An 11862-nucleotide genomic window follows, 5' to 3' on the forward strand; every position below is an offset into this window, starting at 1 on the left:
AATCATAGGATAGTTCTACTTTAGTTGAATTTATTGAAATGTTTCTTTCTTTGGTTCAATCTTGTTAGCTCATATTTGTATTATAAAAAAGATTGCAAAAGCTTCGTCTTTTCTGAATTTGTGTCTTGTTTGGACAGAAATGTCTGTTCTGCCTACGGCTGGTGGTGGAACACACTACACTTCCTCTCACTACACAGAAGTAAAAAAGCCCATGGCTGCCTACATGACCACGAGCGATTTAATGTGATATTGCGTTACCATGACAGCACAGTGAGACACACCCCCACCCCATCCCCTTAGACAACAAAGAATGAGTGAAAATTGAAGATAATGTTGACCATCAGGGGAGAAAAAGAGGAGAGAGAGAGACCATCTACCAATAGGGACAAAAATGTGTGGACACTTGTCTGAGGGCAATTTACCTTTTTTGCCATTGGAAACTTTTGTGGCATAATATTAAGATTTGGGCGTTATTTCTTTCTTTAAACAATTAGGCCTACCTCAGCTGAGTTCTAGTCAAAGTATTTTGAAACCCTTCCAACAACAGCATGCCTCGTATTTGCGTACGAAAGCTGTCGCGCTTTCTGTTGCAAAATTGGAAGTCACGGAAAACACTTGGATTGGACACCAGGGATTGGACACACTACAATTAGGCAGAAACCCCCCATAAAGAACACTTATTAATGGCTTGAGCTTGTGCATTTGAATGACATGTTTCCCTGCATGCTTTGGGCGCCTGCTGAGTCCGGTCGATCCTGATCCATATCAGTCGTTGGGGGCCTCAGTTTTGTCCTGCAATGTTTCACCATGGGTCCAGTCCATTGAGCAGTTCCTCTCCCTATTTCAGCCAAAGATCTAAAGGCAAGGCTTTCACGTTTGATGTGCAGAATTCATTTTTGTGGAGTGTGCCCCATACAGTTCTATTGACTTGCTGTCATTCCTGTTGGTCTGGTATTTATAGCAGCAGACAATGATGCACTTGGCATGATTGCATTTATCTCAATGCAAATGGCGAGCCATAAAATCCTGCTACATGAATAGGACTAGTTCAATATATTTTTGGTTTTATAGTTTCTTTATGGTTTATGTTCGTTTCTTTTACAACATTTATCGCCTACAGAAAAAGGGTATAAATACAAACAAGGTAATGCGCAAACTCATAAGATAGACCTGCACTAGCACTGACAGTTATGTACAACAACAATTTCAAAAATATTTGCTCTGGTGATTTCAATCTCCCACTTCAAAAATCTAGCTGCAGTAGAGTATTAAATACCCAAGAAAGTGCTTTGAGCTGGCCTGTCATGAGCGATGAGACTTTCTGGGGCATTTAGTCACAGGTGTGTTACCACCTTCATATTGAGAGAGAAGGTGTCATTGCAAACAAAAATAAGCCAGTTTATGGCTCAAATTCATAAATCCTCGAAAAACTTCAGACAACATAGCACTTGAACTTAGTATAGGTCTACCAGTCCGCATTATAAAACACTGAAACTCAGCACTGTTAAGGATTGCATGGTCCACACTAAGAAAACTGCTCAAGCCTTATGGGTTTAAATGTGCCCCATGCGGCAAGCACAATGTGATAAACCAATCTCTTACAGCTGTCATATCGAAAGCATGAGTGTTTGGCTGTAATCTCCAGACGAGCTCTGCCCTGTGAAATGCTGACTAGGTTTCCATTCATCTGCGCATCATCATGAGAAATCACGTCATAAATCCTCTCAATGCTCTCTATTAATATCTATCGTGCTGCTCTAAAGATACGCGTCTTACAGTGGGGGCAATGTGATTTTGGACGTGATGCCATTTCAGACTTGGGGGACGACAAGGATTTAATTCAAAATGTTTATATAGTAACAGTATAAAGACTTATTGATAGCCTCACCGCAAGTCCTTAGCGATGAATTAATAAGCCGTCAAATAGTTTTTGTCTGTTTAATCCTTGACGTAATCAAATGACGCGCCATATCCCGTATATGTAGACTAGCTGTCAAAATTACAATTCACACATGCGCTTAAGGTATCGCCTGCGCTTTGGGATGTTTTGAAGAACACCGTAAAGGGCTGTTAAAACTGTGTTTTTTGCTGAATTAGTGGACGAAAGCGCTATGACTTTATTCTTGAGGGTCCAAACAGGAGGTTCTAACATCCACTTGAGAATTGACTAGTAGCCTACCGGTCGACAGTTGTGGTTGTGGGTGTAGCCTATCAAGCCCCATCAGAGAAAAAGGCGATATCGGTAGCCTACTGAACGAAAAGGAGGACAAAGTCGTAGGCACACATCTTTGTGTACTCAAAACATTCAGTGGTCAGTTAAATCCTGATGAGTTGAAAGTGGATCGGTCAAAAATGGCCGTTATATCCTCTAGTACTTGCGCACAGCTGCCGCACGACAATGCGGTAAAAGGTGCAGAGGCTTTTATAGCATTGCGTTGCACTGCAATTTAACCTAGTTGTAAGTTATAGCTAAACGTGCCTTCTGACGAGGTTGTTAATTCATGGGAATGGATTGCCGGATTTGGGCATCACCAAGGTTACTGACAATGTAACTGATACGGGGATTAATATTACAAACGGGGGAGCTCATTGACACCGGTACAGAGATTTTCAGGAGCCTAATGCTGATAGGATTAAACCCTGCTAGTGTCAGATGTGGAGGCAGTGCAGTGTAACATTATGTGAGTTAGTCAGTCTCTTTCTGTGCGTTTTAATTCAATTCGAAGTTAAAGGGACTGTAATAGTCAGCCATCGGTACGCCAGTGGAGGAACTGTTAAGCAAACTGACTTTACTATTCTCAAACTTGAATGGACTCTATGTAATTTCCTCATCTTGTAACTCGCAGTCTGACGGCGCTTGAAATACCCAGGCATAGCATATAATAGGCTATTGTAAACCAGTAAGGACACGGTGAAGATATTTGGAATCAGTCAATTCACATGGGCGAACCGAGGCTTCGGTTCTGGATTGATTGGCCTCGGGCTCGCTGTCAAGACAACAGCGTTTCTGATCCAGAGAGAGAGAAACGATGGGCAGAATTGTTTGACCAGTTGGACCTAAACAAAGACGGCCGGATAGACGCGAATGAACTGCGCACTGGACTAGCCGCTTGGGGTGTTCCCGGTGACGTGGAGGAGGTAAGAAACAAATTGATAGCTAAATATAAGGTGCTATTTGGCCAGATATCTGATGATAGCCTGCTCTGTTTAAATGTCCCTGTAATTCTTTTCATATAATAATGACATTTTAAAATTCAATGGACTTTCAACTCAATTACCTTGGTTCGACCTACTTGAATTCGATCACGAACCTGCTACGGATGTTATTTTACGTAAGAGAAGGATTGACATGATCACTATTATATCAGCTTAATTCTGGGCCTGTGCATATTTTTGTATGTACATTCTCTTGCTCTCCGTTTTCGTGGTTTATTTTAAATGATGACGCCAACACCTGGGGCAGTAACTGTCTCGCGCGTATGCCCAAAATAACGCACGAATTGAGTGAAGTTAGAAAGAGTTAGAAACAAAACTGTCCATCGCTGTTGTAAGCCACAGTGCCGTGGACACTTGGCCTGAACTTAATATGTAATGTCCTGTATCGTCCTTGTGACCTGTGTTACCGACCAGTAGAAGTTACATATGCGATGTCCTTAAATTCATTCTAATTAATTAGGTTAACTGCGCCACTAGCAACACAAAGTCTCCAAAAATATTAGGTTTTTACTTTAGTTCACTTTCAGTATTCTCTGAAACCACGCATCACTCCTAAATATAGGCTATGAAGTGACCATTAGTTTGGAAACATTCTCCCTTAATCTCCCCTTTAATATGTCTTGATGCGCTGGAAGGCGATCCCTTGATTAATATTGAATTGGTGCAAGTCTGGTTAATGTTCCTCATAAATTCACTAAACGGTGTCACAGCGTGTCACACACCTGTATTTCTGTGATGTATACCAATCGAAAAGATTGTAGAAGCAACAAATCAAGGCTGTTTTAGATTTGGTTTTGATGTTGGGCCCTTTGAAAACACTGATTAATGTATTTTTTGTTATTTATAAAAATGGCATCGATGCAGAGACTCAGGTCTCACTGGGATCTTTACAGTTCAACCAGGCCAGATTACAAACAGACCCTCATACTATTGTTATTGTTTTCGAGTAGGTCTACTTCAACATTCATTACAGTCGGATCATGTCAGTCAAATACAAGTAAACAAATACTCCAGAGAGAAAGGGAGAGAGAAAGAGACACTGTCCTGCTATAGGGTCTCTATGGCCAGAGTATAACCTCTAAGCCGTTAGCCAAGTTGCTCTAGGAGTGCCTCCTTAAGTTTGTTTATGAGTAACCACGTGGTAGTGTTCATCTTAGTTAGCATAAATGTATCACTCAAGGTGAAACACTAATGTATGCACCCTTTCCAGGAAGTAAGATTAACTTTGATGTCAGTGATGTTTCAACAGGCCTAATACAGGGCTTTATGTAGCGTAGACTATATCAAGGATAACATTATATTATACTGTCTGTTTTCTTTGCATATTACATTGCCTTTTTTTGAACTATCAAGTAGTTCCCAAATTTAGATTTCCCAAGTATCTGCCTTTTCACCTATAGGTTTTGCCAGCATTACAGACAGCATCATATTTACAGTGATTCGGAGAGGGATTTCAACTGAATGTATTGAACAGTACATTAATAGGACCTTTTTACCCTCATTACATACAGTGGCATCAAAACGGCTAGTACTTGTCTAACAATTGGTGAAGGTGAAATGTAACCTCTATACTTCAGCCACACATATTTTTCAGATTCTGGTTGGTTGTCAACTCACCTGACAACAATTTGACGCAATTTGATCCCAACAAACAGCACTTTGTCCAAATTGTTGACAACTTGATGCATACCATGTCATAACCTCGTTTCTGTGTTCAGTGTAGTATGAAAGTGTTGATCCATCTGTGAAGGCACAGTGATGTCGTGACGGCTTCAAGTGTCCTCTGTGAGTTATCAGACACCTAGAGGCAATAAAGCTTGCCAAAATAGAAAGGTTGATTATTTATATCACAGACTGGGGCAGGGAAATTAGTGAACCAATTTAATATCACTTTTGCTTTAGAAGGTTAATTAGAATGTTGATTTTTTTTTTTTAAGTTGCACCAGTGTCATGGTGACTGGATGGACGGGATGGATGGATGAAGATATATACCAGTCAACAAAAAAAAAACATATTCTCATGTGGGTGTTACAAACTGGGTGCGATCATTAAACACACAATAGTTGTTTTTTGTCTGTGTGGGTTGGGTCTCTCTCATAGAGTAACTGTGTCAAGGAGACCTACTAACCCTCAATGCAGTACACAAAATAGTTTGTTGTCTCTAAGCAAACCTCCCCAAGCCCCCCCCCCCCCCCCTTTTTTTTCTGTGTGCTGTGCTGGGTTGTGTGTGAGTCATGTGCTGAGATGAGAGGCCTGTGAGATTAGCGCTCCATACACTCACACAGTCACACAGTCACACTCATACACGTACACCCACACACTCACACTCATACACTCACTGCAGGTTGTGTTGTGCTGCCGGTCACTGAGCACACGGGGAAGCAGATTTCTGAAAGTCCAGAGTCCAGAACAGGCCGCTCTTTTCCTTCTGTGCCTTCAAGATTTTCTCTGTTTTTCTTCCACACACAATCTCCTTTTTTTGACTATTGTTAAAGGATTAAAAGGAAGACTCACTCTTCTCTATAATAAAACCATGTAGATAGCAGCAACACTAGCAGCTAATGTCAGATTAGTATTTGTTGAGTATAAATGTGTTATTTTTTTGTCTGCTGTTAAAACTTGTCCCTTATCAAGTTGTGGCTTCTCCCCATGAACCTTCACCTTTGACCCCACCCCTTCTTTCTTTCCTTATCATCGCCGCCACCCTCTCCACCCAACCCCCATCCCCACCCTAGATTGTGCGCGTCAGCGATATTAATCACGATGGCCAGTTGGACTTTGAGGAGTTCACTCAGTACATGCACGCGCATGAGAAAGAGCTGCGGCTCATGTTCCGCAGCCTGGACAGCAACAACGATGGTCTGCATGCACACCTCACACCTCTCTGCCCGTAATCACACACGCCACCCATATGGAAAAGGGCTGTCAAATTCATACATGTAAAACATAAATGTATACTATAACTGTGTGTTAACACATATAATTATGGCCTCTTTTTTTATACAGCAACATAGAAAAAATATATGCTTTATGACCTACCTTGCATTTTGATTAGTCATGCAAGTATTGCACATGATGTGTGATTCCTATATGTTTTTACAGACCTTTTCCATTTGGACATGCATTAATACACACTAATACACATGCTGGTAAACTAGCACTTTGATGTATAGGAAAAGATTTACAAGCATGAGATCAGTATAACTTCAGAAAAACATACGCTCAATGTATTTATTATTGCATATGTTTGGACACAAATGTGTACTGTCAAATTGCTGTCTGTCCATTCATTGGTAACACTGAATATTCACAGGGAGTACAGTATGTCGAGAGCTGACAGTGTTTTTTTTCTCAGGTCGCATAGATGTGGAGGAAATCCAGCTATCCCTCCGCAACCTGGGGGTGGCTGTGTCCGTCGAACAGGCCTCCAGAATACTCCAGAGGTACACAAAGACACAAAGCATGAGGTTGAGAGACAAATCTATGCCCTGCCTTCTACAAAACTATAATATTAACATAGGGATTAGATGCTTTGGTTTCACAGCAGCCATAAAGTCTTAACTATCCTAATGCCTTCCGTTTGGCCAATTCTTCTGTATCACATTGTTCTGTGTTACATCTGACAGTTATAGTCAGAGTATAGTGATGAGCAGTGTAAAGAGATAGATAGATATATAATGTAACTGAATGTGAACACTGCCTTTGCACATAGAAGAAGATGCTTTTGGGTGATCACATATAAAGGATTTCTTCTTTGCTCACATGCCAGTATAGACAAGGATGGCACCATGACCATTGACTGGAAGGAGTGGCGAGATCACTTCCTGTTCAACCCCCTTCACAACATGGAGGAAATTGCTCATCACTGGAAGCGTTCTCTGGTCAGTGAGAGAGGAGAGCATCAAGAGGGCTTTCTGTGCTGAGAATGACCTACTAACAGCCTTCACTGAAATTATCTTATTACTGTAACCTACAAATACCCTACCACCTTTTCTTTAGCCATTATGAAATGGTGCAGCTTTCCATATTTAGTTGGAAAGAAACCCATCCATGTCAATTCTGCGGGTCTCTGTGTGGTCCTCTCATAGATGCTTGACATTGGTGAGCAGCTGACGGTCCCTGACGAGTTCTCGGAGCGGGAGCGGAGGTCTGGGGTGGTGTGGAGGCAGCTGATGGCCGGGGCCATGGCAGGAGCCGTCTCCCGCACTGGCACAGCCCCACTGGACCGCCTCAAAGTATTCCAGCAGGTCAGTGAGCCGCCGCATTCCCCTCGGTTACCATGACCCTCTACAGTCGGCTATGTAGGCGGCCGCATAAGGCTAAGATTCACTTTAAGGCCGTGTGATGACCTTGGTCACCGTGTTGTCTGTGTGCAGGTGCATGGCTCAGGTGGGGTGAGCCTGTGGACAGGCCTGCGGGGGATGGTCAAGGAGGGAGGCATCAGGTCCCTGTGGAGGGGCAATGGCATCAACGTGCTCAAAATAGCCCCAGAGTCAGCTATCAAGTTTACAGCCTATGAACAGGTTAGGGCCTTTAGCTCCTACTTTACACTCCATTATACTTGTGGTCTCACTGCTGGGACTCCTTTATCTCCATGTGGTTGTCAATAGAGGTGGCTCTCTGTTTTGATGTTTCATGTGACATGTCTTTAAATGGGCATAGTCACATTCAACCATATGCTTGAGATATTCTTTCTTTTTAACTGTGAATCATGGCCTTGGAGAGCACCCATTCATCAGTATCCTAACCTCATTAAGTCCTCATCCTTTTGTTCTTATTTCTTTCTTCGGTCTTTGGATTCCTCTTTCCCTGCAGATAAAATGGCTGATGAGAGGCTGTAAAGAGGGAGGCTCGCTGAGGGTGCAGGAGAGGTTCGTAGCAGGTTCTCTGGCAGGGGCTACTGCCCAGACTATCATCTACCCTATGGAGGTACAGCGGATTATCTATCCATCACCTGCCACAGAGACAAAAAAAAAAAAAAAAATTCTAGATCTTAAGGTGGTAGTGTATTTTCTAGGCTGACGACCCAAGTCACAATATTATTATTATTATTATTATTATTAATAAAAACATTTATGTCTCCAAGTCATACTCCCCCAAACCACTGCTTAGTATGCTTTCTAGCTAGCTACCAATCTCAAAGTCACAGATTCAAACTGAGTGCGGGGCAGTGAGACAGTGAAGGTTTTGCAATATTCCTTTGCTTTTGTACATGCATGTGTATAAACAGTTATGAAAAGCTCTTGTGCAGCCACAAAATAAAGATAGTAGATATGTCACTAGATATACTTCTACACAACAAAAGCATTGACCACAATCAACTAATGTTTAACAGCAGTTTCAGAAACAAATATATCCTCCCCTGCAATATTGTCATATTATCATACCTACCATAGCAAACAAGGTGGTCAACAAGGGCAAAACAAAGTTGTGACTCAGAGCCAAGGACGGAAACTTAGAAAGAGGATGTGGACTCACTAATGACCCCAACAGGAACGTGTGAGAGGTCTGCTACTGGAAGTGTGCGCTGTAAAGGCACGTGAGTGGTGATGGTATTTAATTTACTACCATATATTGGAAGACTCAGTTTGTGGATTTGTCAGTCATGTTTCAGGTTTATTCTTGAAGCAATGGTGGCCGACCATTGCGAGACAGAGCATGTGTTCCACTCCCCAGCTTCACCTCAAGATTATCTGCCTATCTCTAGTGAGAAAGGCTCTTATATACATAATGTTTAAAGGGTGTTACCATTTATTCAAAATAGGCCATGGCTGCAGGCACCTTTGTCTCAACCTGGGGGGAAGGGAGTTCTCACCTCCATCCCCAGGTCTGAACAAAGAGCCCTCACCAAGAAATGCCAATAAAAGTAATATAATTATACTAGGTATAAATAAGGTGGAATTATTGACTATGGCATATCATTATAAACTATGAATAATAAATAACCGGTCCCTTCAGTGGCGTTTGGCTGCAGGAGCATTGTTGAGCAGCAGCCCAAGTGAGTCCCATCGTTTGGAGCTCTGCTCTGAAGTTTAAGCCTCTTTTGAATGTGCAGTAGCAGTCAGCCCTGGCTGCTGGCATTTAGTCAATGAGGCGGACAAGCATGACTCTCAGGCTGAGAAGGGAGGGGCACTTTCCTCACCGCTTTAGGAAGATCAAACCATTTCAAACACAGCAAAAAAAAAAAGTACAGCGACTCACAGACTTTCAGAGACAGAAAGAGATTATTCATCAGCATTGCTGCTAAAGAAGTAGGTGTGGGGGGGAATAATGACCACTCAATTTCTCAATCCCCATCTTGTCCTCTCTGTTTGTCTCCCCTCCTCGGTACTAAACTGATGTCTTCCTATCTCATAAGTTACCCTGTTCTGCTCCCCTGACATGAAATTCTCCCCGGTGACAGGTGCTGAAGACTCGCCTGACTCTGAGGAAGACAGGCCAGTACTCTGGCATGATGGACTGTGCCAAGCAGATCCTTCAGAAGGAGGGTGTGCGCGCCTTCTACCGGGGCTACATGCCCAATACTCTGGGCATCATTCCATATGCTGGCATTGATCTGGCTGTCTATGAGGTTCGTGTCTGTGTGTGTGTGTGTGTGTGTGTGTGTGTGTGTGTGTGTGTGTGTTTGTGTGTGTGTGTGTTTGTCTGCCAATTCATCTACTCCAGTTGTCTTTGCCAGACTCAGACACTTTCTGGGAATGAGTGTAACACGCTGGTTGCCAGTGACCTCAGGGAGTGTTTGTTATTCAGCCTGCCGCTGTGTGCTTTCCTTTTTCCGTCCGCGTCAACTTTACTCAAATAGCCTCTCCACGCATTCTTACCAATCAGTAAACAGCTAAGTCCGTGATGACTTGTATTTCTATCCATTTCAAGCTTGAAGAGACTCTGATCCAGCTGAAGCTGACTTACCCTCTTCTCTCTCTCTCCCAGACCCTGAAAAATGCCTGGCTGCAACGGTACTGTGTGGGCTCGGCTGACCCAGGGGTGCTGGTGCTGCTGGGATGTGGTACGGTGTCCAGCACCTGTGGCCAGCTCGCTAGCTACCCGCTGGCTCTGATCCGCACACGGATGCAGGCTCAAGGTGAGCAGAGGGGAGAGACGTCAATAAAGCAGCTAGAGTCTCACGTATAGCGAGGCTTTAGACAGCCTAACAGGAGACCATAACCTTGTATGTGTGAAGGACGTGGAGGAGTGGTATGCGGTAGCTAATGTGGTAATGTGTGAATCAGGAGACACTGGTTTACCTTACCTCCTTGGCCAGCCCATGTGGTGTCCCTGGTGGTCGGAGGGTACAAGCTGTGGCATCCAACTGAAAATCCTAGAAATGGAGTTCAAAAGGAAACTGCTCAATGAATTCAGGGGGAAAGGTCAAATGAAAAAGGCAAGGGCAAGCACGGCACACTGACCAGTCTCCGAAGATGGAGGACCACTATCTGTAGGCTTCAAAGGCACCTATCCAAATGCCAGATAATCTGACTACCACAACCAACCCTTCCATTGAGCTCACTCTACTGTAGATCCCCAGAAAGATCAGAGGCAAGTCGCCGCCCTCTAGTGTATGGAGCCTGTTTTTGGAAGACTGCTGACTGGCTTAAGTGTGTGTGTGTGTGTGTGTGTGTGTGTGTGTGTGTGTGTGTGTGTGTGTGTGTGTGTGTGTGTGTGTGTGTGTGTGTGTGTGTGTGTGTGTGTGTGTGTGTGTGTGTGTGTGTGTGTGTGTGTGTGTGTGTGTGTGTGTGTGTGTGTGTGTGTCTGTGTCTGTGGACAGTTAAAAAGTTAAAAATAGTACAAAACAAAGTCTGTTTATTTATGTGACTCAGGCAACAGTTATTATTAAAACTAATTGTTGAAATGAATCCAGTCTAACCAATACTTTCATCAACCTTTATGAATGCTCCTTGAAAATGGTATGATAGTGAGTTTCAACAACTCAAGACTTCTTGGTATGGCACCACTGCATCAAATACTAAGAGAGTTCTGAGGTTCTTTGTTGACTGGAAACAGTTACATAAGCACATGAAGGAGATGATGCGCATGATGTGTCCCTTTAAAAAAGTACTGCTGAGTTGCAGCTTTAATGTATTTTTTTTGCTGTGCTTTTTTCCCTTCCTCCCTCTAGCCTCCATAGGGGGTGGTGGGCCCCAGCTGTCGATGGTGGGCCAGTTCAAGCACATAGTTTCCCACGAGGGCGTCCAGGGACTCTACCGTGGTATCGCCCCCAACTTCCTCAAGGTCATTCCTGCCGTCAGCATCTCCTACGTGGTCTACGAACACATGAAGAAGGTCCTCGGAGTCGGGTCACGAATATGAGAACATTCAGACGATGAAGAGAATCAAGATGGTTGAAGCATATGGAGGGATGCAGCAGGGAACAGTCCAACTCCAAACCCCTTCTCTCCTAGTGTACAAAAGTGTCTACTGTTTAGACCATCTATAGTTTATTAGTCTCTCAACCATCATAACTAGCTGGACCAGAAGCAATATCTGACAGCAGTGGAATTTCAGCACCAGGAAAGTGTTGGTCTGGCAATGGAGAATAATCCTGTTTATCCACGCCATGCCACATCTAATAATAGCTGCTCCTATTAACAATTAACTACTGGCAATTAACATATTGTATGGAACACAGACAGGTGGATAGCCTGAGTG

General features: G+C 43.3%; 2 protein-coding genes across 2 annotated transcripts in view; one reads left to right on the forward strand and one right to left on the reverse strand.

Annotated features, from left to right (window-relative positions):
• yipf2 (Yip1 domain family, member 2) overlaps positions 1-4933 on the reverse strand; it is a 31288-nt gene extending 26355 nt beyond the window's left edge. The window contains exon 1 of the mRNA XM_080856483.1: positions 4834-4933. The gene's annotated coding sequence lies outside the window, so the exon portion shown is untranslated. The remainder of the gene's footprint in view (positions 1-4833) is intronic.
• On the forward strand, positions 2941-11523 carry slc25a23b (solute carrier family 25 member 23b; the record flags this gene model as incomplete). Its single annotated transcript, XM_080857241.1, has 10 exons — positions 2941-3138; positions 5952-6075; positions 6572-6659; positions 6986-7097; positions 7305-7463; positions 7593-7739; positions 8032-8145; positions 9620-9787; positions 10147-10297; positions 11333-11523. 10 exons carry the CDS (start codon positions 2941-2943, stop codon positions 11521-11523), a joined length of 1452 nt encoding a protein of 483 aa, XP_080713367.1.
• Between the last annotated feature and the right edge of the window lie 339 nt (positions 11524-11862).

This window comes from Sprattus sprattus, assembly GCF_963457725.1.
Source record: "Sprattus sprattus genome assembly, chromosome: 18".
NCBI lineage: Eukaryota > Metazoa > Chordata > Actinopteri > Clupeiformes > Clupeidae > Sprattus > Sprattus sprattus.